Source organism: Tursiops truncatus, chromosome 3 (assembly GCF_011762595.2).
Source record: "Tursiops truncatus isolate mTurTru1 chromosome 3, mTurTru1.mat.Y, whole genome shotgun sequence".
Classification (NCBI taxonomy): Eukaryota; Metazoa; Chordata; class Mammalia; order Artiodactyla; family Delphinidae; genus Tursiops; species Tursiops truncatus.
The window spans coordinates 164,919,019-164,944,809 of NC_047036.1; the positions used below are offsets into that span (position 1 = coordinate 164,919,019).

The 25,791-nt window shown below is 39.1% G+C and overlaps 1 protein-coding gene across 8 annotated transcripts; it reads left to right on the top strand.

The window, feature by feature from the left end:
* The first annotated feature begins 5,424 nt into the window (after nucleotides 1–5,424).
* Nucleotides 5,425–24,246, top strand: LOC101329934 (uncharacterized). Of its 8 annotated transcripts, none has more exons than XM_019933043.3 (10): nucleotides 5,425–5,572; nucleotides 6,380–6,462; nucleotides 12,126–12,212; nucleotides 13,088–13,213; nucleotides 13,770–13,858; nucleotides 14,488–14,574; nucleotides 14,786–14,912; nucleotides 20,452–20,547; nucleotides 21,059–21,141; nucleotides 21,649–24,246. In XM_019933043.3, the coding sequence occupies exons 4-10, from the start codon at nucleotides 13,183–13,185 to the stop codon at nucleotides 22,429–22,431; spliced, it is 1,296 nt and encodes a 431-aa protein (XP_019788602.1). In that variant the 5' UTR covers nucleotides 5,425–5,572; nucleotides 6,380–6,462; nucleotides 12,126–12,212; nucleotides 13,088–13,182; the 3' UTR covers nucleotides 22,432–24,246. The 8 variants fall into 8 exon arrangements, with proteins under 8 accessions (XP_019788602.1, XP_033710308.1, XP_019788600.1 ...); XM_033854417.2 differs by lacking the exon at nucleotides 12,126–12,212 and adding an exon at nucleotides 12,363–12,443; XM_019933041.3 differs by lacking the exon at nucleotides 12,126–12,212.
* The last annotated feature ends 1,545 nt before the right edge of the window (nucleotides 24,247–25,791 follow it).

A 25,791-nucleotide genomic window follows, 5' to 3' on the forward strand; every position in this document is an offset into this window, starting at 1 on the left:
TCCATAACTAGTTTTATTGCTTTGCATTTTCTAACTGAGGATAAACAACTACTGCATTGATGGCAAACTTAGATATTAAGGGAATGCATGTGACAGAAGAGAATTACAATTATTTAGTGGGAAAAAATATTGCTCATTAAAATTATTAATATTTCTAAAATATTATATAAATATATATCTTAAAATATTATATTTTATATCCATTTATGCCAGCTTAAAAGATAGCCAAGAAACCTTGGAAAGCACCAAAGGAATGTTGCTTTTTTGTGTGTGCATGGTTTAATTTCCAGTATGTTCCGCTAAATTTACTAGCTCTTATTTTCACATAGCACCTTCTTAAAATTTTCAAAGATTGCTTCCATGTCCTGGCTATTGTAGATAGTGCTGCAATGAACATTGTGGTACATGACTCTTTTTGAATTATGGCTTTCTCAGGGTATATGCCCAGTAGTGGCATTGCTGGGTCATACGGTAGTTCTATTTTTGAGGACACAGGGAGGGGGAAGGGTAAGCTGGGACGAAGTGAGAGAGCGGCATGGACATATATACACTACCAAATGTAAAATAGATAGCTAGTGGGAAGCAGCCGAATAGCACAGGGAGATCAGCTCAGTGCTTTGTGACCACCTAGGGGGGTGAGATAGGGAGGGTGGGAGGGAGATGCAAGAGAGAGGGGATATGGGGATATATGTATATGTATAGCTGATTCACTTTGTTATACAGCAGAAACTAACACAACAATGTAAAGCAATTATACATCAATAAATATGTTACAAAAAAAGAAAGATTTGTGCAGAAGCTAAAAAAAAATAAAAGTAAAAATAAATAAAAATTTCAAAGATAAATGAACATAGGGATTTTTAAATCTGAAAATATTATAATAGAATATACACACTTGAGTATTAATCTTAGATTTTCTACGAATTCATGAAATGCCTTTCCATAATGTCCACTATTGGTAAAATGGTAATAAATGCACTTGCAGGACAAGATTGGGTGAATTTAAATGATTAAAAAACAATATGAAATTGATTTAGTTTTAAAATGTTGCCTAATGACTAGAAAATGGGATAATTTAGACTTACATTTCACCTTGTCATTCAGGACAGCTTTTTCCGAACAAACCATTTCATGTCCTCTTTTCTGGCTGTTATCCCATTCCATTAATTCTTCTGGAACAGTGGTGAACATAACTACAGACGTTCTTCTAGAGGTAGATGCACCTGTTTCCCAACAAAAATAGAGCAGCGTTTTTTGTGTTTTTTCCCAGCGTTATTGAGACATAATTGACATATAACATTGTGTAAGTTTAAGGTGTACAATATGCTGTTTCGATACATGTATCTATTGTGACATGTTTACCAAAAGAAGGTTAGTTACCCATCCTTCACCTCACATAACTAGCATTTTGTTTTTGTTGTTGTTAGGGTTTGAACATTAACTTCACTCCCATAATAAGTTTCAAGTACAAAACACCACAGTGTTACCTATTGCCACCATGATGTACATTACATTGCTGGAATCTGTTTCATCTTATAACTCTAACCAACATCTCCCCATTCCCATCACCCCTCAGCCCCAGGCAACCACCATCTACTCTGCTTTGATGAGTTCAATATTTTTAGATTCCTCATGTAAGAGAGATAACACAGTTGTTTTTCTGACTTATTTCACTTAGTATAATGCCTTCAAGTTTCATCCATATTGTAGCAAATGGCAGGTTTTCCTTCTTTCCCCTGGCTAAATAATATTGCATTGTATGTACTATTAGTATATCACATTTCTTTATCCCTTCATTCATCAATGGCCACTAGGTTGTTTCCATCTTTTTTCTGTTGTGGAAGATGCTGTAATGAACATGCAATGCAGTTATCTTTTCAAGATAGTTTTGTCATTGCCTTTCAACATACATACCCAGAAGTGCAATTGCTGTATCATATGTCAGTTCTATTTAAAATTTTTGAGGAATTTCCATATGGTTGTCCACAGTGGCTATACATTCCCATCAACAGTGCCTCTGGATTCCCCTTTTCTACACATCGTTGCCAGCATTTGTTTTCTTTGGCTTTTGGGTAATAGCCAGTCTAACAGGTGTAAGGTGGGAGAATTGTTTTCACGGTGTCAGATCCCACACTGAGGTGTCTGATATGAGGTTTAAACCCCTCACGCCCTAGGGAGATTATCCCAGCCTGTACTATATTCCCCTCCTTTTCTGTGTCCCCTCCTAGGGGCACGGGTCCTGACCTGATCGCTTCTCCTTTCCTCCTACCCAACTCCGTGTGGGTCCTTCTCTACAGTTTTGTTGTTGTTGTTTGCAGAAGAGTGTTTCTGACAGTTTCCAGTTTGTTTTCGGTGAGAATCTCTCCACATACAGATGTATTTTTGCTGTGTTCATGGGGGGAGGTGCACTAAGGGTCCTCCTACTCCACCATCTTGATCTCTTCCTGATAATGAAGTTAATTTTAAGTGAGCATTCCAGAATTCATAAGTTACCTGACATTACAAACTGTGATCTTGGGTATAATACAAATCATCTTTCTGTTTAACTTCCTCGTCTGTAGAATAGTGTTAAAAAAAATTCTTAACTGAGAGGGTGGTTGAGAGGAGGTAACCAAAGTACTTATTAGAATAGTGTTTATGACATAGTAATGGATCAATAAGTGTACACTATCATATTCACCACGTTAATAGGCCAGTGCAGTGTTTAAACTAATGCACTTTTCAGACAGAAAATTTGATTTTCCCTATCACCTTTCTAAATTTTTAACCTTGTGGGACAGTATTTTTTTAATCTCAATGCAGTATAATTCTTAATCATTTTTAATCATAGAACTTAAAGCACTCTAGGAATAAGCAGATAATATATGCACATGGTAAGATATTAATTAAGGTTGATATCCTTTCTAGCATCTATTATGAGGTTGGTATATTTCAAATTAATTGAATACCATTAGTACTTTATCCTGGATGCCTGACTGACCATTACATTTTTATTTTTATGCAATGAGACCTTGACCAGGTTGAGGTCATGGACTGATAAATATCATTTTTCTATATAGTAGAAGGTAGCACAGTGTAGGTGGAGATTAGGCACAGCTCTAGTTTGTGTAACACTGAATAAATTATTCACTACATTATGAGAAAATGTGAAGACAATTTAACATTTATTCATCCAGTACTTCTCTTCTTCCCTGGAACCCTCACCTTCTATAGACACCTCCAGGAATGCCTGAAAGAGAAAAAAAAGTATGGTTTCCTTGTGTTTATTATCAGGACCCTCAGTGGAATCTGTTTCTCTAATAGTCACTGTACGATTAAGATTCATAGAATAAAGGGTGAGGTTTGAAAAGTTCTACAAATAATAAAGGGATAAAAAAGTGAGGATAGAAATTTCTCAATTACATGTCAAAAAGTGAATGTGAAAAGATTCCTGTTTCCTTCACAGAATGTAGGAGGAATTGGGAAAAGGTAATCACTAGTTTTACTACATACACATCAATCTCTGTGTTTTTTCATACATCATGTCCTGTACATTGATATATTTAACTATATCAAAAGAAAACTGTAGTTTTATTAAACTGTTTTCTACTTACTGTTTGATTATTTGCTAGAATGAGATATTTTATTAATGAAAATAAAATTCAATAAATGATTTTGAAATAAAATGATATCTGTTGAAAATTTCAATGAAATATGAACATTTTAGCAATACGCTTCCATTGATTTCTTCATCTGTAAAATGGAGATAGATAATAGCATTTCCTTATGGGTTTCCATGAAAATACTCAGGAGTAATGTACATAAAATGTTTGTCATGTATTGTGGAATGTAATGCCTATTCCTTTTTCCACCAGGGTGATTATAGCTTTTTTTTTTTTTTTTAATGCTTGAAGTCTGCGGTTCTTAAAATCTATTTTTGCAAAGTGAACCTTTTTTTAAAAATAAATTCTTCCTAGAGTTTGATGATCCCTTTGGAATAAAACTTCAGGTTTCTGTGTGTGTGTGTGTGTATGTATGTCTATACACATATGTCTCAAATAATATTTTAAGCTTTATGAAAAGCTACATCCCCCAGTCTCTATTCTGACTCCCACAAACAACTTATTTGTTTTTCTGGTTGTAATTCTGTATTTCTAAATTAGCTCCTTATACAGCTTTTTCATTTTTCAGCTTTTGATTTTTTCTAATTACCTTCTTCTCTGAAAAAATTAGCATGTAGTTCTCTTGCTATTTTAAAACATAATTCCCCTCCCCCAATATAATTATATAATAAATTAGGATAAATCGAAAGTCAGTGTCTATTGTTTGATTACATAGATGTTTACCATTTTATGACATATGAGTTTGATCCAGATTTTATTTTATTTTATTTTAGATCCAGATTTTATAAATACATTCTCTTTCTCACTTTTTTCTTTGGATTTTTTAAATGGTAAAATTCCTTGTTTCTTTGTTTTATTTCTATCAATTCATCACTGGTTCATCCTCTCCGGCATAAATTTAAATCTCTTTTCAGTAGATCCAAATGAATGAGACAATTTACCAGCTTCATTTCCTGCTGGGGGGCATCCCTCTTGGGCCTGTACGTACATACACACATACATACATATACACACTGTATCTGGAAGGACAGAGGAGAAAATGATGTTTATCTTTGGGAGAAAGGACCGGGAGACGGTATGGGAGTGAGAATATTTTACTGACTACCACTGTTTGAAGATTTCCTATATGTGTATCTATGACCTAGCCCCCTCCCCCACAAAAAAACATTTAAAAAAATAGTGTTAGATCCCTATCTACTGGCTTGTGACAGCAAGTTAAAGAGAAAGGTGAATATATGATCCAATTTTTAAAAAAAATTTAAGAACATCAGTAAAAACAAGAAAAAAAAATCCTGAGCATGAGCATATCGTTTAATTGGGCTGTGTGAGGCTCCGCACTGAACATGGGGAAAGGCTTGAAGAAAAGTTGTTTGTTTAGCATCCGTCTACCTGTACAGCCTGGAGAGTCCACGGAAAGCCCCGTCTTCATCCACGTCCCTGGAGCTGATTTTCTCCCACTCTCCTGCCCGCCTACCCAAGACCCACCCCCGCCTTATCCCCGCCCCTGGGCCTAGTCTCTGCCCACCTTCAGGCTGAGACTCTAGCACCGCCCTCCAGATCCGGTACCCAGCCACAGCCCCGCCCTCAGTCCCGTCAAGAAACGGGTGTCCGCCCACAACCCTGCCCTCTGGGTTTGGTTCCGCCCACAAGCTGGTACCATCCCACAGCCCCGCCCCTAGAGTGGGTCTCAGTCGCTGGCGCTGACACAGCCCACGGCCCAGCCTTGCACTCACTAAGCAAACGAGAACACCTCGTCGGAGGCTTGGGTGCGAGGCCGCCGCCCGGCCCGCCGCCTTAACTCAGAGCCCCGTAATGCCCCGCTATCCGCGTCCGCTAGGTACCGGAAACTGAAGCCCCGGGCTACTGCCCGAGACCGGAAGCGGAAGCGCCGGGCGGTGCTGAGGAAGGAGACGCGGGCGGCTCACTGTGCTGTGTGTAAAGTTTTCTCCGCGGGGGACTGGGTTCACGTGGTACGTTCGGCCTTAGTGCGAGGGTCAGGACTCTGTGAGCGGCGGGCAGTCCCGGGACTCCTGTAGGAGTCTAGGGAGGGGCATGGGTCTGGGGCACCCCCGTCACAGGCTCCGGCGTTCCTCCCCCTTTCCCGCGAGCCGCGTTTCGATCCCTGAGGCTCATCCCTCTGGTTGGCCCAAAGCCTCCGTTTCCTCCTAGCTCTGGGCGCCGCCGTCCCCTCCTCAGAGTTCCCCCTCTCCCCATCACCTTTCCTCGGTGTGACTTTGCCCCCTAGGGGACTTCTAGTCACGTGTGGAGGCATTGTTTTGGTTGTTACAAATGGGAGGGGCTGCTACTGGCATCTAGTGTGTGGAGGCCACGGGTGCTGCTGGACATCCTACAACGCACTGAACAGCACCCGTGACAAAGCATTATCAGTAGTGCCGAGGTTTGGAAACCCTGCTCTAGGGTCTTACAATCTTCAAAGCCCTGAATGAACTTAAAGGTTAGCTGAGTCACTTTTAGCGCCCCTGAGTGACAAGCCGTATTAAAAGCGTCTGGAGTCACAAATCACTATCCAGCCAGAAGAGTTCAGCAAGGCGAATGAATGCACACCGCATGAAGCCGCCTTCTCCCACTTGGAGAGCAGATGGCTGGATAGGAATCAGGAAAATCCAGTCATAGCCAACAATTATACGTTCAATCAGTACAGTAAATACAAAAAAGAAAAGTGAGTGGTGTGGCCTTTGCATCCAGCATCTGTATTATGCCCTATAAAAGGCCTCAAAAGAAATCTTTGTACCCTTCTTTTTTTTCCTACGTACAAGTTATCTCTGGAGTTCAAGTTTAAGTTGAAACCAGCCTCAAGTTTCACCTGTCCTCACTGACCCGTGGATTTCTGCGTGACCAGGTGAGTACCGTGTGGAACTTGTAACAATAGTGCCAGCAGCCTCAGCTGGCAAAACTGCTACTAGGCCTTCCCTGTGCTCAGGTGTAAACACAAGGAGTCACTAAGAGTGAGGGCATCTTAAAAAAAATGATTTATTTTTGACGGATTATATTCAAGGGAAAGATAGTAAGGTGTGTGGTGATGTGAGTATAAATAAGTAAATACAGTTATGTGCAAATAAATACACATTAAGCAAGCATGTAAATAACTGTAAATAAGTAACAAATATAGATTTACTTGCATTCCATAATACTAAAAATTTTAGGATTTTATATATAAGTATAAATATATAAATTTTTTATGTGTATATCAGGATTACTCAACAACATTCCTCAGGCCCAGTTCAGTTTGACTTCTAAAACCCTACACATCTTCCACAAAGATTCAAAATATAGGGGTACATGGGGGAAAAATAATTTGAACTTCTTTATATTGGCAACAGAAATTTAAAATTGAATTGACCAGCAACCAGATGTATTTTCTGCTTGCAAGTGTTTTCTGTTTGGTTTTGTTTCTTGTTTTGTTTTTTGTTTGTTTTATTTTTTCTTCATGATATTTAAAATCACTTGGAGGAGTACTAAGCAACAACTTGCAGATTGAAGGGTAGGGCAATAGTTTCCAAAGATTGTACTCTACAACTTGGCTTCTATAAGAATTAACTTTGTTTCTCTAAGCTTTTATGAAATAACAGTCTGGTGATTCATATTGCAGAGAACCATTTTGAGTAATTTTATACTGTTGGGTTTTATCAATAGTGTGTGTGCGTACGCCTTTTTCATTCTGTCTTACCTGTGACATTCTTAAGGGGAATGTTTGCTTGTCATGCAATAGATATTCTTCAGGTGCACAATTTATGGCGACCAACCATGCTCTTTTATTCAGGACTGAGAGAGAGAGAGAGAGAGAGAGAGAGAGATCTTTTTCAATAGTATTTTTGTTTTCTTCTGATAAATACCTGGAAGTAGAATTGCTGGATCATATAGTAGGTTTTTTAAAAAATTTTGAGAAACCTCCATACTGTTTTCCTGAGTGTTTGCACTGGTTTATATTTCTCATAGCGCACAATGGTCCTCTTTTCACCACATCCTCACCAACACTTATTTCTTGTCTTTTTCGTAGTAGTCATTCTAACAGGAGTGAGGTGATATCTCATTGCAGTTTTGATTTGCATTTCCCTGATGATTAATGATGTTGAGCATCTTTTCATGTACCTGTTGGTCATCTGTATGTCATCTGTGGAAAAATGTCTTTTGCCCATTTTTTAAATCTGATTGTTGTTTTGCTATTGAGTTATATGAGTTCTTTGTATATTTTGGTCATTAACCCCTTATCAGATATGTGATTTGCAATTGTTTTCTCCCATTCAGTAGGTTGTCTTTTCATTTTGTTGATGTTGTTGATGTTGCTGTGCAGAAGTTTTTTAGTTTTATGTAGTCTCACTTGCTTATTTTTGCTTTTATTGCTTTTGGTGTCAGATTCAAAAAATCATCACCAAGACCTGTGTCAAGGAGCTTACCACTTATGTTTTCCTCTAGGAGTTTTATGGTTTCAGTTTTTATGTTCAAGTCTTTAATCCATTTTGAGTTAATTTTTGTTTATGGTGTGAGATAGTGGTCCAGGTTCACTCATTTGCATTTGGCTCTCCAATTTTCCCAACAGCATTCTTTGAAGAGACTGCCCTTTTCTCATTGTATATTCTTGGCTCTTTTGTCATAAATTAATTGGCCATATATGAGTGGGTTTATTTCTGGGTTCTCTATTCTGTTCCATTGAGCTATGTGCTAATACCATACTGTTTTAATTACTATAGCTTTTTTGTATAGTATAAATCAGGGCATGTGATGCCTCTAGCTTTTTTCTTCCTCAGGATTGTTTTTGTGGTTACATACAAAATTTCTCTATTTTTGTGAGAAATACCATTGGAATTTTGATAGGGATTACATACTGCTTTCGGTAGAATGGACATTTTTAACAACATTCATTCTCAATCCATGAGCACAGAATATCTTTCCATTTATTTGTATCTTCTTCAGTTTCTTTCATTCATGTCTTGTAGTTTTCAATATATAGGTCTTTCACACCCTTGGTTAAATTCCTAGGTATTTTATTCTTTTTGATGCAATTGTGAATGAATTGTTTTCTTAATATATTTTTCTGATAGATCATTATTAGTGCAAAGAAACAACAGATTTTTGTGTATTGATTTTGTACCCTCCAACTTTACTGAATTCGTTTATTAGTTCTAACAGTTTTTTAATGAAACCTTTAGGGTTTTCCATATGTAAAATCATGCCATCTGCAAATAGTGAAAAAGTTTTACTTTTTTCTTTCCAATTTAGATGCTTTTCATTTCTTTTTCTTGCCTAATTGCTCTGGTGAAGACTGCCAATACTATGTTGAATAAAAGTGGCAAGAGTGTGGACATCCTTGTCTTGTTCCTGATCTTAGAGGAAAAGCTTTCAGCTTTTCAGCATTGAGTATGTTGTTAACTGTGGGCTTATCATATATGGCCTTTATTATGTTCAGGTGTGTTTCCTCTATACCTGCTTTGTGGAGAATTTTTATCATAAATGGATGTTGAATTTTGTCAAATACTTTTTCTGCATCTATTGAGATGATCATATTTTTTCTTTATTTTTTGTTTATGTGGTGTATCACATTTGATTTAAACCATCCTTGTATCCCTGGAATAAATCCCACTTGGTCATGGTATATGATTACACCATGGTGTATGATTTAATTTATTGTTGAATTTGGTTTGTTAATATTTTGTTGAGGGTTTTTGCATCTGTATTCATCAGGGATGTTGACCTGTAATTTTCTTGTTTTGTGGCATCCTTGTCTGGTTTTCAGTATCAGGGTAATACTTACCTTGTAAACTGTGTTTGGAAGAACTACCCCCTCTTCTGTTTTTGGCAAGAGTTTGAGAAGGATTGGTATTAGTTCTTCTTGGAATGTTTGGTAAAATTTATCTGTGAAGCTGCTTGGTCCTGGACTTTCGTTTGTTGGGAGGTTTTTGAATACTGATTCAGTCTCCTTGCTAGTGATCAGTCTGTTTAGATTTTCTGTTTCATCAGAGAAATAGAAAATATGAACTGCCATGTTGGACAGAGCAGAAGTATAGAACATTTCCATCATACCTGAAAGTTCTGTTGAGCAACACTGGTATAGAGTGGCCCATTCTCTGACCCTCTCTCAACACTGACTCCAGGTGCAGGAGTCACTGAATCTGTAAACTGAACAGAGACCCCCTCCTCCCCTAATAGGAGACTTCAGCTGCCAAAAGACCTGGAGAGGGTACTCAGGACCTGGGAGTGTCCTGGGCACCTTCCCAGCCTGCTTTCCTCTTGGGGCTTTGGGGGTGTCTGGATCCCACCCCTCCTGTCACTCCTCAGCTCATGACTGTAACTATTCCTAAAGGCAAATTTGGTTCCTGGTGGGAAGAATGTAGACTTCTACCTGCAGAGAGTGGAGAAGATCTTCAGCAATTATCTGGGTCTGCTGTACTCACACTAAGATCTCAGGGAAGATTTGGTATGAGAGGCTGTTCAAGTTTCCTATGGCTGCTGTAACAAACTACCATAAACTTAGTGACTTACAGTAACACACATTTATTTTCTTGCTCTGGAGGTCAGAAATCCTAAATGGGTTGGCAGGGCTGCATTCCTTTTCCATCTTGTAGAGACCACCTGTATTCCCTGGCTTGTGGCTCCTTCCTCCATCTTTAAAGCCAGTGAGAACATCTTTAAATCTCTCTCTCTTTTTCTCTGACCTCTGCTTCCATCCTCACATCTCCTCTGACCCTGACCTTCCTGCCTCCCTCTTATAAAGAAGAACCCTTGTGATTTCATTGGGTCAATATGTATATTCCAGAATAATTTTTTCCATCTCCAGATCCTAACCTTACTAACATCTGCAAAGTCCCTTTTGCCATGTAAGGTCACATATTCACAGATTCTGAGGAGTAGAGCATGGACATCTTTGGGGCAGAGGCATTAATCTGTCTACCCCACAGGCCCAGGAGTCAAAGACTCTCTGCAACAGTTTTTCACCTGGACACTCAACCGTAGTGTCCAGTGTTCCCCTCCCTGCACACACTCACTTTATTGCTTTTATCTTTTGGATGCAGGAAGGACACAGATAGAGACCTTGAGAAGCTGGTTTTATGGTGTTACGTTGTATTCTGTAACTCCAGGGAGAGGAGGCATTCCCTTATAGAAAGGAAACATACCATTTCTGTTGCTTTGTACCTTGATTTTGTTGTTGTTGTTTTTCATTTAAATTTATCGGAGATAAAACTCCCCATCAATACCTAGAGATCGTGTCTTTCTTTTTTTGGCTTCATGCTTTTTCATTATGAGGATATTCTGTAGTTTACTGAACCAATTTCCTATATATAGCAATTTGTGTTGTTTCCAATCCTTTGATATTATAAATAATGCTACAGTGAGTAACCTCGCTCTTGTCTTTTAGTATTTGTGTATCTTTCAAATAGATTCCTTGTAGTGTGATTGACAGGGAAATGATAAATGTTTTTGCATTTTGCTTGAGGATAACAAATTTCCTTCCACAGGAGTTCTATCCCAACAGTGTATGAGAGTGCTTTTTTCTACAGCCTTGCCAATGAAAGATGTGGTTGGTCCCCTGTGTCTTTGTTGATCTGACAGATAAGAAATGGTATCAGTGTAGTTGCAATCTGCATCTTCATCCTGTGAATAAGATCAATAATGATTCTACTGATTGAATTGGTAGTGGTGGAAACCAAATTAAACTGTGTCTCAGAGTGGGTGGGACATGAGGAAATGAGACAGAGAGTAAAAAAAAAGATGAGGGAGACAGACTGGGTGGTAACTAGAAAGAAAACTATGCCCTTAGGATAAATGTGTCTCGCTACCAAAAACACTTTATTGAGTTTAAATGGTGTGAGGGAGTCCAGTAGAGTGGGAGAGCTTGAAGGGAAGGGTAAAGGAGAGAGAATCGATGGTGTCCAGCTCCTAAAAAGGCAGATGGAGTGGAACACAGAACAGAACTGCAGAGCCCAGTGTTATAGAGAAGGCAGGTCCTGGTTTATAACGAGAGAGGGAGGAAACCATGGTGCAGAATATAGTTTTGGTGGCAAGATACGAAGGGTAGATTGCTTCTCATGGAGATGACTTTGAGAAGTAAGGTGCAGGACCATCTGCTGAAAGTGAGGGTGTATTTGTTATGTATTGCTGCATGACAGAACATCCCTAACCTTAGTGACTAAAACAATAATCATTTGCCATCTCTCACAGTTTTTGTCGTTCGGAATTCAGGAGCAGCTTAGCTGGAAGGTTCTGGCTTGGGACTTTCATGAGGCTGCAGGAGGTTATCAGCTGGGACTGCAGTCATCTGAAGGCTTGGCTGGTGCCAAAGGGTTCACTTCCAAGGAGGTTCCCTCACATTCTAGCACATCAGTGCTGACTGTTGGAGGGGACAGTTCCTTTCCAAGTAGGTCTCTCCACAGGGCTGCTTGAGTGTCTTTGAATATGGCAGTTGCCTTCCCTTAGAGCAAGCAGTTCAGAAGACTAAGCAGAAGCTACAGTGCCTTGTAGGGATCTACCCTCAGAAGTCATCTCCACAATTTTCTGTTGGTCACACAGGTCAGCCCTGATTCAGTGTGACTGTGAATACCAGGAAGCTTGGATCATTCAAGCTATTCAGGAAGCTGATAACCATAGAGGGAAAAGGTGAGGCTGTGTGAGATTTAAAGAGATAAGAGAAGGGTTCATGAGTAGGAAGTTACACTGACTTATAGAATTGCCCTGCAGTGTTGAGGGCTCTTTTCACGTTGCTGACCGTGCTTTTCTAGAGGTGGCAACATGACCACTCTTGTGCAGGTTGGTCTGCCCAGATGTTGCCATGAGCAGGCAGATGATTGGAACCATGCCTGGTTGGAGTTCTGCTGGGCCAGAGTGAAGGTAGGAGGTAGGGGTGAGGAAATTTGTTGAAATGAAGGACGGTGAGACCCAAGCTGGGAAAGCAAAAAATGAGGAGAGGAGGTGGCTCTAGCAGGAGGGTGGGAGAGTGTGTGGACTGAGCCCTTTGCGTGGGAGAAGAACACATGTAGTGAAAGAAAAACATGAATGAGCAAGGTCGAAGTTTGGGAGATTGGCTTCAGAGAGAGAAATTTCTGAACTATTGTTGTAGGTGTAGAATCATGTCCGGTGATAACAAAGTCTAGGGTGGTGCCTGGGGAAGTGCGTGGCCAAGGTGGAATGAGGACAGACTCATAGTACTGTGAGGGCCACCCTCCTGGGCTCTGATGTCATTCGAGTGCGGTAGGATGGGAGGTTGAAAGAATATTGGGAGTCAGGGGCCAGAGTCTCCAGTGAATGAGGGATTGTAGCTGGAAATGGGTTTGTGACAACCACGTGGATGGGAAGAATGTGCCCTGAGACTCAGTGAAGCTGAGGTTTTAAGATGGATGGAGAAGTAGCCACGATTGTGGGCAGAGGCAGATGCATTTTGAAGGAGGAAATGGCGGACAGGCTAAAGATTTGTCCTCAGTACCCTGGAGAGGGAAGTTGGTTGTGAACACTTTGTGCTTTCCCGTTTATTCCAGAGCCCTGTCCTGAGTGCACTGTGGGGATACGAGGAGGAGCATCCTCGTTCTTCTGCTCCCTGTTGTTCAGGAAAACTTACTGTCTGAATCACAGGATGGCGACCATGGTTCTGTCCCCCACTTTTGGTGAGTTTGAGGGTCAGCCCTCAGATCCCAGGTGTTAAAGGCCCCTGCACCACAGAGCAGGTAGAGGGAAGGGACTGAGAAGTTGAGGTGGGGGTGTTACCCCAGGAATCTGGAGGTCATTGGTGCCTGACTCTGTGGTTCTTGGGATTTGGGACTTAGCTGGTTTGAGTGTCTCTGGAGATGTCGCCTGTGTGGCGAATGTGTGGGAGCTTTTGAATTATACTTCTAATTCTTTCTATAAATTAAAAAAAAAATAACAGTGCTGTCCTTTGGGACTTCAGTTTCTTCATCTGCAAAATGGAAATAGTAGTCTTTTCCTCCAGCATGGGAGGGCGCTTGGCCCTATTTTCTGGCCCTGGGTGAGACAGTGCTCTGTTCCGTTTTCCTGTGGAAGCTGGGTGTGGGTGTTTGGGTGTCGGTATGTGCTGTGTGTGGGAATAGTCATTTGTGTCTGTTGGGGATACAGTCAATCACAAGTAGGTGGGGGAGCCTCCAGATTTGTGAGTGTGAGAACAGGGGGCAATCCTGGATTCTTGGGACATTTCTTCTTCTCCAGCTCAGTCTTCCCCGTACCCAGCCTCTCACCAGAAAGGATGCACAGAGGAGGAAGGGTTGGCTAATGGCTTCCTGACAGACTGGTTACAGGTGAGTCAGATATTCCTGTTTCCAAATCATTATTCCTTTGACCAGAAGTTGGACTTGTTATCCTTCAGTGACCTGCAGCATCAGAGCCAAATCAGGTCTTTGGGCATCTGATGGAGGGTTTGGGGCAACCCAAACAGTGTTAGCATATGTCAGCATTTACTGCAATGTAGAGCCTCCTCCAGGGTCACTGTCTACACCATGTTCTGCTGAGAGGTTTTTTTTTGTTTTTTGTTGTTGTTTTTTTAATTTTATTGAAGTATAGTTGATTTTCAATGTCATGTTAATTTCTTCTGTGTAGCAAAGTGACAGAATATATGTGTGTGTGTGTGTGTGTGTGTGTGTGTATTATTTTTCATATACTTTTCCGTTATGGTTTATCACAGGATATTGAATATAGTTCCCTGTACTATACAGTAGGACCTTGCTGTTTATCCATCCTATATATAATAGTTTACCTCTGCTAATCCCAAACTCCCAATCCTTCCCTCCCTACTCTCCTCCCCCTTTGCTGAGAGTTTTAAGGGTAAGCTAAGGAAAGACTGTGTCCTAAACTCAGGCAATTGGTGATGGCCATTAGGGCATCATTCATCCATTTACCAAGTACTTCTCTGATTTCTGCAATGTCCTAGGCCTATGCTCATCCTTTGAGATTGAGGGGAATTCGATTGCAGGATGTCACAGTCTCACTGGGAAAGAAAATCACCTGTGTGTTAGAGGTACATTTAACATTGGGGGTGGGCACGAATAGACAGGAGAAGAGAGTTCAGGGCTGACCCTAGGAGCAGTTGAGAGCAGAGATCAGAACCCTGCCCATACAGCTTCTGCTTTGGATTCCCTGTTCCTACTCCTCTCTCATCCTTGGCTCTTTTCCTGTCCACATTGGTGGGATTGGTCCTTGGCTAAGCCATGATGTTTGTGGTGGTTTAGGACTTGGTGACTTTTGAGGATGTGACTGTGGAGTTCACCCAGGAAGAGTGGGCACTGCTGGACCCTTCTCAGCGAACACTGTACAGAGATGTGATGCTGGAGAACTGCAGGAACCTGGCTTCACTTGGTAAGCCTGACATCATTCCTGCATTTATTTAATGACTCAGGTAACAAGACTTTTTTAAAATTGAGGTATCATTCACATAACATAAAGTTCACCATTTTAATCATTTTAAAGTATGCAGTTCAGTGGCTTTTTTTAAATCTTTATTGGAGTATAATTGCTTTACAATGGTGTGTTAGTTTCTGCTTTATAACATAGTGAATCAGTTGTACAGTGGCTTTTGATAAATTCACAGTGTTGTGCATCACCCCTAAAACCTGTACCCATTAAGTGGCCAGTACCTGTTACCTTCCCCATTCCCCACTACTGGCAACCACTAATTTGCTTTCTATCTCTGTGGATTTGCCTATTCAGAGCAGTTCATATCAATGGAATCATAAAATGTGTGATACTTATGTCTCATTTCTTTCAAGCAACTTAATGTTTAAAGGTTTAGCTATGTTGTAGCATGTATAGTTTCTTTATTCCTTTTTATGACTGAATAACATGCTCTTTTATGGGTATACCACATTTTGTTTATCCGTTCATTTGGTTGATAAACATTTGGGTGGTTTCCACTTACTGCCTATTGTAAATAATGCTGCTTTGAATATTTGTGTACAAGTCTTTGTTCAAACACCTATTTTCAATTCTCTCCACTACGTATCTAGGAGTGGAATTCTGGGTTATAGATTACTATGTTTAGCTTTTTGAGGAACTGCCAACCTGTTTTTTACAGCAGCCGCACCAATATATGAGCGTTCCAGTTTCTCCATATCTTCCCCAACATTCACTTTTTTGAATATAGCCATCCTCCTGGGTATGAAGTGGTATCTCACTGTTGTTTTGATTTGCATTTCCCTAATTACTAATGACACTGAACATTTTTTTCATGTAATTGTTGGCTGTTTGTATATCGTTTTTCGAGAAATGTCTATTCAAGTTCTTTGCCAATTTTTTAATTGGGTTATCTTCTTTGTTTCTGGGTTTTAGAGGTTTATTATATTCTGAATACTAGATCCTATTTGCAAATGATTTCTTCCATTGTATGGTATCTTTTCATTTTCTTGATAGTATCCTTTGATACACAAGTTTTAATTTTGACGAAGTCCAATTTATGTACTTTTTCCTTTTATTTCTTGTGCATTTGGTATCATACCTAGTTATTGCCACCATGGTCCTGAAAATTTAGCTCTATGTTTTCCTCCAAAAATTTTATAGTTTTACCTTTTCAATGAAATCTTTTATCTATTTTGAGTTAATTTTTATATGGCTTAGGAGAAATTGTCAGCTTCATTCTTTTGCATGTATTAATCCAGTTGTCCCAGCATCTTTGTAGCAAAGACTATTCTTGCCCCCATTGAATTGTTTTGGCACAGTTGTCAAAAATTATTTGACCATAAAATGCGAGTTTATGTACTCTCAATTATTTTCCATTAATCTGTGTTTAGCATTGTGCCAGTACCACATTACCATTGCTTTGATGTCAGTAAGTGTGATTCCTCCTATTTGGTTCTTTCTCAGGACTGCTTTGTTTATTCAGGATGCCTTGCAATTCCATATGAATTTTAGGATCACCTTTCCATTTATGTAAAAAAAGCTGTTAGAAATTTGATAGCAATTTCATTGAATCTGTAGATGATTTTGGTTATTATTGTCATAACAATATTAAATTTTTCAATACATATCCTCTGTTGCTTATTTTTAATTTGCTTCTGTTGTGGTCAGAGTAGATACTTTGTATGATTTTATTGTTTTTAAATTTATTTAGACTTGTTTTGTGGACTAACATGTGCTCTGTTCTGGAGCATGTTTTCCATGCACTTGAGATGAATGTGTGTTCTGTTGTTGGGTGAAGTGTTTTATGTCTGTTAGGTTTAGTAAGTTTATAGGATTGTTTAAGTCCTCTGTTTCCTTGTTGGTCTTTTAACTAGTTGTTCTACCCATTATTAAAAGTGGGCATTGAAGTCTGCAACTATTATCGTAGAACTCTATTTCTCCCTTCAATTCTGTCAGTTTTGAATTTGTATATTTTAAGCCTTTGTTGTTAGGTACGTATATGTAATTATTATATCTTTTTGATTAATTGATCTTTTAATCATCATATATTTTGTTGTGTCTTGTAAGAATTTTTGTCTTAAAGTCTGTTTTGCCTGATATTAGTATAGTCACATTCTCTCTTTTTTAGCTGTGGTTTATATGGAATATCTTTTTCCACTTGTTGACTTTCAACCTGTTAGTGTCTTTAGATAGAAAGTGAGTCTCTTATAGATAGCGTATAATTGATTATTTTCTATCCATTCTGCCAAAATCTGCCTTTTAATTGGACAGATTAGTCTGTTTACATTTAATGGAATTACTTATAAAGAAGGACTTAGTTGTGTCATTTTGCTGTTTGTTTTCTACATGCTTTATATCATTTTTATTCCTCAGTTTCTCCATTATTGTTTACTTTTGTGTTAGGTATTTTCTAGTGGACCATTTTGATTCCCTTCTCATTTCTGTTTATATTTTTTAGTTATTTTCTTAGTGGTTGCCTGAGGGATTGCAATTATCATTTTAATTTTAAGCAATCTATTTTGATTTCATATCAGCTTATTTCAACAGTATACAAAATTTAGCTCCTGTATAGCTGTGCCCCTCCTTATGCTGTTTTTTGTTTGTTTGTTTTTTACAAATTATAACTTTATACATTGTTTCATTAACATGGATTTATAATTTTTAGTTCAGACATTTCTCTTTTAAATCATATTAGAAAAAAAGAGGAGTCATAGCCAAACATACATGAGTTACAAACCAAAAATAAACAATTGTTTTTGACTTTTATATTTACCTATTTATTTTCCTTTATTGGTGTTCTTTATATCTTTGTGTGGATTTGAGTCAGTATTCATTGCCCATTCATTTCAGCTTGGAAGTCTCCTATTAGCATTTCTTGTAGGATAGATATGTTAGTGACAAACACTCAGATTTTGTTTATAGGAATGTCTTCATTTCTTTATTTTCAAAGGACAGAATTTTTGGTTCACTTTTTTTTTTTTTTTTTTTTAAGCAGCTTGAGTATATTATCCCAATGCCTGTTGCCTCTGTGGTTTCTGATTCAAAATTATCTGTTACTCTCACTGATGATCCTGTGCACATGATGAATCTCCTCTCTCTTGCTGCTTTCGGGATACTCTGTCTTTGTCTTTCCAGAGTTTGATTATGTGTTTCAGGATGGATTCTGACTCTTTGAATTTATCCTGTTTTGGGTTTGTTAAGCTTCTTGGTTGTGTACATTTATGCCTTTCATCAAATTTGGGGAAGTTTTTAGCCATTATTCCTTTAAATATTCTTTCTGCCTGTTCTTCATTTAAGGGACTCCTATTATGTGTATGTTGGTATGTTTAATGGTACCCCGTGGGTCTTTTAGGTGCTGGTCATATTTTGTTTATTCTTTTTTTCTTTCTGTTTTTCAAACTGAGTAATATAAGTTGTCCTATCTTCATGGCTACTGATTCTTTCTTCTTGCTCAAATCTGTTGTTGAACCACTCTTCTGAATTTTTCATTATAGTTATTGTACTTTTCAATTCCATAATTTCTGTTTGGTTTCTTTTTATAATTTCTGTCTCTTTAAAATGTTTTCTGTTTGGTCAGAATTTGTTCTTATGGTTTCCTTTAGATCCTTAAGCATATTTAAAACAGTTGATTTAAATTCTTGGTCTAGCAAGTCCAATGTTTGGACTTCCTGAAGGATAGTTTCTACTAAATTTGGGGGTTTTTTTTCCTGTAATGGGCCATACTTTTGTGCATTGGCCTGCCTTATAATTTTTTGTTGTTGAAAACTAGACATTTGGAATATTACAACATAGTAATTCTGGAATCACATTTTTCCCCATCCCTAGAGTTTGTTGTTGTTGCTGTGGTATGTATGTTTAGTGATATTTCTGAACTCATTTTTGTAATGTCAGTATTTGTTGTATGTGGCCACTGAAGACTCTGTTCTGTTATCTTAATGGTTAGCTACTGATTTATCAGATTTCCTTGAACACTTGGAACAAAAAATAAAAAACTCCTAGTCTCTCTATACAGGGGCATACCTTCAAAATCAAGCAGTTTATAACTCTGCCTTAGTTTTCACTTCCTGTTTGTGCAGAGCCTGAAGGTCTGCCAAAGGTGAGGACTTAGTGCCCTCTCATGTCTTTTCTGAGCATGTGCCCAAGCCTGGGTATGCACATGGCTTTCTAGATTCAAAGAAATATGAGGGAGCTTTTCAGAAAGCTTTTCAAAAATTCCCCAAAACATTTTATTCTATACTTTTCCTCCAGGCTTTTTGGTTTGCCTTTTGCTTTCCTTTGCTGTTTCCACTTGCCTCAGGCAGTAGTGGCTAATATATTGCTTTTTAATGTCTTCAGCACATGCCCACTGGGTAACCAGCTCAGCCTTCGGAGAGTTTGGGGTTAGATAAGTAAAGGCAAGCCCTTTGAGCCAGTTCTTCAGGGAGCCACCAGAAAGGTCAAAACAAACAACCATAGCTTGTTGAGAATAAGGTCCATCCTACTCCCTCTAGTACTAGGAGTTGTCTTCAATGTCACAGCCAAAGCAAGGAGTAGAGGATGAGGCAAGGGTCAGTTAAAATGTCAGCTGTTTTTTGTCTTTGATTAAGCATTTTCCTGGTTGCTGTAGACTTTTGATAAGTTTTCAGAGTTGTGATAAAGTTGTTCTGACAGTTTTTGCCAGTTTATTCACTGTTTTCATAGAGAGGGGGACTTCTGAAGTTCCATATTCCATGATTTTCATTGTCATCATTTCTCACAAGACGTCAAGCATGTGTCTGTTTCTGGGTCTGTTACTGGGGTGTAGGAGTACAGTGATGGAGACAGACATGGTCCCCATGCTCATAGAACTTTCTGTTTAATTCCTTCCCTATGAACTGAATATTTCCTTACCCTGACTTTATATTCTCCATATGTAAAAGCTTTATAGCTTTTGAAGTGTGTATTTAAACTTGGGCATGATTCCCCCACACATACCACCACCACCAAATGGAAGATATTAACTACTTGATGACCATGAGCACATAGCCCCAGGCTTCCTGGAGCCTAAGGACTGATAAAGTTAACCCTTGTGGCACCACCCTGTTCCCTCATCATCAGCCAATCAGAATTGTGCACGATCTGATCATGTATCTTGCAACTCCCCTGCCCCCCCGCCACCTGACTTTTAAAAATGATTTGCCAAAACCCTTCGGGGAGCTCGAGGCTTTTTAGGGCATGAGCCACCTCGTCTCCTTGCATGGCCTTGCAATAAACCTTTCTCTGCTCCAAAATAAATAAATAAATAATTTTTTTAAAAAACTTGGGCATGGACTTTGGGCCTATGTGTGCCCTGTCACCTGGATATTGAATGAGTTGCTCGTATTTTTGTTTCCTGAGAGTTACTATATTCATTAGAATTTAGATGTAATTATTTCATTGCTTCCAAAGCCACACTTGCCCGTCTTCAGAATTCTTGGCTTCAGTTTCATGCAGTTGCTTGTCACTTGCACAGCCCCCCTATAACACGGCTTTTTTCCGCAAATAGGGTATCATGTTGATAAACCCAGTCTGATCTCCCAGTTGGAGCAAGAAGACAAGGTGATGACAGAGGAAAGAGGAATTCTTCCAGGCACCTGTCCAGGTGAGCACTAGGAAGATATGAGAAATAGTCTTTTTGAGGAATAGCTCTAGCCGATGATTCAGGGCATGGGAGTATTACATTTGGAAATGGCAATCAGGGAACTTTGTAAAATGTCCTTTTTTTCTGACAGAGATGGCCATGAACATTTGTTATGAGCTTCCTCATGCACCTTCTTTCTTTCCTCTTTAACTTTCTGTTCAACATCTCATACTTTACTTTGGACTCAGGGGGAAAAAATAAAGACGTCTCTTTTCCTTTTTAAATTTAAGTCTCATATGAGCTCTTTGTCCAACTCCTTCCTACTTTACCTTCCTGATAATTCCTCCCTTTGTAAATCTCTGATCAGTCCTAATCCTTTTAGAATCCTTTTTTAATACCTGTAATTTGAATACTCATATCCCTTTCATTGCAAACTTGCTCAAAAACCCTAATCCCTCAGTCTGTCTATACTCGTGTGTACTTTTGTGTTTCTTTTCTCCATCAGCTTAAATTTCTTTTCAATTTGTTTCAGATTTGGAGACGGTACTTAAAGCAAAATGGTTAACTCCTAAGAAGCATGTTTTTAGAAAAGAACATTCTAATGGTGTAAAAGTGGTAAGACTAACATGGTTGATTGCTGTTTTTTCACAGTAGGAGAATTCCATAAGTTAGAAAAGCCACAGAATAAACAGGAGAGTCATTAAAGGGAAATGTCATTTATATATGAGATAATGGTGTCCCAGAAGAGATACTGTAAATCAGTTGTGAATTTGGAGAAAACTATAAATTAACTCCAGACTTGTTTCTTCACTGAGAGTTTCCACAAGTAAATATTTCCTTAAATGTGATTAAAATATTGACTGTCGAACTATAAAGTGGTCTTAAATTTATCAGAAAATGCTCTGTGAATATGATAAGGACTTGTGGCAATGTGTCTGTCTCTCTTTTTTTAACTTCTAAGAGCTCAAACTGGGCAGAAGCCCAGTTTGACAGGCATTTAAAATAGGTAACCAAAACATCAATTATAATAATGTAACAGAATTCCTGGGAGAGAGAATTTGTATAACAGCATTGAATATTAAAAAATATTATAAATTATAGTTTTCATTCATCTCTTAACAGGAGAGAAGTCATCTGGGAGTGAAACTCAATGAATGTAATCAGTGTTTTAAAGTCTTCAGCACAAAATCTAACCTTACTCAGCACAAAAGAATTCATACTGGAGAAAAACCCTATGACTGTAATCAGTGTGGCAAATCCTTCAGCAGTAGATCCTACCTCACTATTCATAAGAGAATACATAATGGGGAGAAGCCCTATGGATGCAATGACTGTGGAAAAGCCTTCAATGATCCTTCCTCCCTCAGACTGCATGTGAGAATCCACACTGGAGAAAAACCCTACGAATGTAACCAGTGTTTTCATGTCTTCCGCACTAGTTGTAACCTCAAAAGCCACAAGAGAATTCATACGAGGGAGAATCACCATGAATGTAATCAGTGTGGCAAGGCCTTCAGCACGAGGTCCTCCCTTACTGGGCACAACAGTATTCATACAGGAGAGAAACCTTACGAGTGCAGTGATTGTGGGAAAACCTTTAGGAAGAGCTCATATCTCACACAGCATATGAGAACTCATACTGGAGAAAAACCCTATGAGTGTAATCAGTGTGGAAAATCCTTTAGCAGTAGCTTTTCTCTTACTGTGCACAAGAGAATTCATACCGGTGAGAAACCCTATGAATGCAGTAACTGTGGGAAAGCCTTTAATAATCTCTCAGCTGTTAAGAAACATGTAAGAACTCACACTGGAGAAAAACCCTATGAATGTAATCATTGTGGGAAATCTTTCACCACTAACTCTTACCTTTCTGTGCACAAGAGAATCCATAATAGGTGGATATGACTACAATAACTGGGAAAGCATTCACTGATTTCTTATCTCTCAGACAACTTGTGATAACTCACGCTTAGATGTATGAGTTATCTGTTGCTGCATAACAAATTTCCCTTCAAAACATAGTAGCTTTAAACAGCAAACATTTATTATCTATAGGTCAGGAATTCAGAACCAGCTTAGCTGTGTAGTTCTAGCTCAGGAACTCTCATGAGGTTGTAGTCAAGATGTCAGCAGGAGCTACTGTCATCTACTTTACTGCTGGCTGAGGAGTCCACTTCGAGAATAGCTCAGTCACATGCCTGGCAAGTTAGTGCTGGTTGTTGGCAGGGAACCTTCATTTTCTCACCATGTAGGACTCCCCACAGGGCTATGTGTCTTTATGACATAAAAGCAGGTTCCTCCCAAAGCATTTGATTTAAAGAAGAGCTAATGCAGAAACCACAGTGTCTTCTACGACCTAGTCTCAGAAGGACATATCATCACTTCTTCCATATTTTAATGGTCACACAGACCAATCCTGATACAGTGTGGGAAGAGACCATACTCAGTATGAATACCAGGAAACAGATTGTTGGGAACCATCTGAGCAGTTTTCCATGAAATCACTGATGTAAGACCTTCAGGAGACCCTCATTCTTTCAGTCTGTTCAGTATGAAGTAATATTTAATAACTCTCATGTTAATTCACCCGTGAAAGAAACCTCATGAGTCCAGTCTTTGTGATAAGCTTTCAGCTCAAATTCACCCTAATGTACACAAAAGATTAAGTATTGTGGATAAATCTGAGGAATACAGTGGTGATATCTAGGGAGTCATGTGACAATTCACACTAAGGGGAGAGTCCTATGAATATCATCAGGACGTGGAAGTCTTCAGGGACACTCATCCCTTAGAACACACATGAGGAATCACTACAGAGCAACACTCACTCATATAAGGAATGTGGAAAGCCCTATAGCACAAGAGTTTACATTACTGAACAGAAGATGAAGAGATTCCGAGTGCAAGTACTATGGGAAAGCCTTCAGTGTTCTCTCAACTTTTAAGAGATACGATGATTTATTCTGGAGAGAATGTCCCATTGAATGGCATCAGTACTGGAAAGCCTTCCATTTTCCCACATTCCTTAAACTGAAAAGTCGTTGCAGAGAAATTTGTGAGTATAAAGAATGAGGGAATGCCTTTAATGATACCTCTTATGTTAGGAAAGCTATGAAATTCCTGGATGCAAAACCTGTGGATTAATTTTGGGAAATCTTTCGGTGAGTCCTGTCTGTTGACTTCTGAGAAGTCACACAGGTGGGGAACCCTAGAAGATACTCAACGTGAGATTGCCTCAGCTCTTCTCTGAGTGGCCACAGAATACTTTAAACTGGGAATGAAAAGTGTAAATATTATGAGCATGGGATTACCTTTATCAGTGTCTCATCCTTAGGGTGGGGCAACTAGCTCTTTAATTTTCAGTCTTTGCTTAAGTATAAACATTTATGTCTATAGCTATACCCTAAGATAAACCTTAAATTATGTTCCATAGTTTTATATGTAATATGTTTATCATCATTTACTCTAAAAATATTAACACATTGCATATTTATAAAGGTATTTCTGATTATCTCCTGAGTGATTTAGTTTATCCTAGTAGAAATTAGACTATATTTGCTACATACCTTTTTCTAATTTAATGACATTTTTATCAAGTAAGTGGACTTTATGATGTTCAGATATTGTATGTACATTCAGGTTGGTTTTTATTTTTCTTTCAAGCTTATTTAGTGATAGATGTGAATTAAAGTCTTCCACCGTTGTTACGGATTGACAAATTCTTCTTGGTAATTGTCATTTTTTCTTTACGTATTTTGATGTAAATAGGTACATAAATGGTTAGGTATTGTTTTGTGAATTGTTCTTTTTTATGTAGGGGCTGTATTTTTTCATAGCAACGTATTTCAACACAATAATAAACGGTTTGGGGCTTCCCTGGTGGCACAGTGGTTAAGAGTCCACCTGCCAATGCAGGGGACAGAGGTTCGTGCCCTGGTCCGGGAGGATCCCACATGCCGTGGAGCGGCTGGGCCCATGAGCCATGACCACTGAGCCTGCACGTCTGGAGCCCATGCTCCACAACGGGAGAGGCCACAACAGTGAGAGGCCTGCATACCGCAAAAAATAATAATAAATATAATAATAATAAATGGTTGAACATTTATATAGCTCTTCCCAAAGACCATGCACTCTTCTAAATGCCTTATGGATATTAACTTAGTACTCAGTATAAGCTTAAGAAAGGTGGACTATTAATATCCCATTTTGCAGATGAGAAAACTGTCATGGTACACTTACATTACTTGACCAAGTTCACTGGCTAGTAAATGGTAGAGCCCATATTTGAATCCAGACAGTCTGTGCTCTTAACCACTAGCCTATTTATTGAGTGTATTCTATATGCCAAGCACTGTTTGAGACACTGGTGTCTATAGCAATGAATGAAACTCAAGTTTTGCCATTAAAATACATCCTAATGGTTTTCCCTACAGAAAAATCAAGAAAGTATGTTGTTATAAGTGTGATGTAGAAAACGAAAGCAGTGTAAGATAGTTAAAGGGGATTGGGATCCTGCTATTTTATGTAGAATCGGAAGGAAAAGTCTCTTAGTTAAGGTGCACTTGCACAGAGACCTTAATGAGTTGGAACAGTGAGTCACATGAATTCGTGTGGCAAGAGCGGTCTTAGCGTATGCCGAGGCCCGCACCACGGAGGCCAGTGTGAACAAGCTGGGGATGGTGAGGGGGTGGGAGAAGATGGACTGGCAGAAAAGACTTGGTGGATCCTGCTCGTGTTGGGTTTTATGGGTTATTGTTAGGACTTTCCCTTATACTTTCAATGAGTTGGCCTCTTAGAGCCCCAACAGGAAACAGCTGAGACGTTCAGACTAGGGCAGTTCAAGTAGAGTTTTCATAAAAGGGCGACTTACAGAGTCGTGTAGGAAGGATGTATCAATAGAAAGACCACAAAAGGCGGTTGGTATCCAGTAGCTGGTAAAGGCAGTGCTCTAACACCCGTAAGCCTGAAGGGGCAAGGGGAGGGAATGCTTATTGAAATCCAGAGATAAGAGAGGAAAGAATCATATTCCAGGAGCTGAGAGGATGACAGGGGTGGTGTCCAGACCCAGGTTCTGCAAGAAATAGCCAGTGCCAGACTTCAGTCTATTTCATCCTCCTGTTTCATGCCCAGGCTCCCCATTGACTAAACCCAACCAGAAGCCATAAGGCAAGAAAGCCCATTGGTACAGTTCATACTGACTAACCTTCTAAGGTGCAGCAAGGTAGAGTAAGTGGGTTCTCTGCGGGGGAAGAAAACCAGAACTGC

Coding starts and splice junctions, on each gene's coding strand:
- LOC101329934 (XM_019933043.3), top strand. CDS start 13,183: ATGGCGACCATGGTTCTGTCCCCCACTTTTG. Junction 14,913..20,451: donor CAGGAACCTGGCTTCACTTG/GTAAGCCTGACA, acceptor TTCCGCAAATAG/GGTATCATGTTGATAAACCC. Junction 21,142..21,648: donor ATTCTAATGGTGTAAAAGTG/GTAAGACTAACA, acceptor ATCTCTTAACAG/GAGAGAAGTCATCTGGGAGT.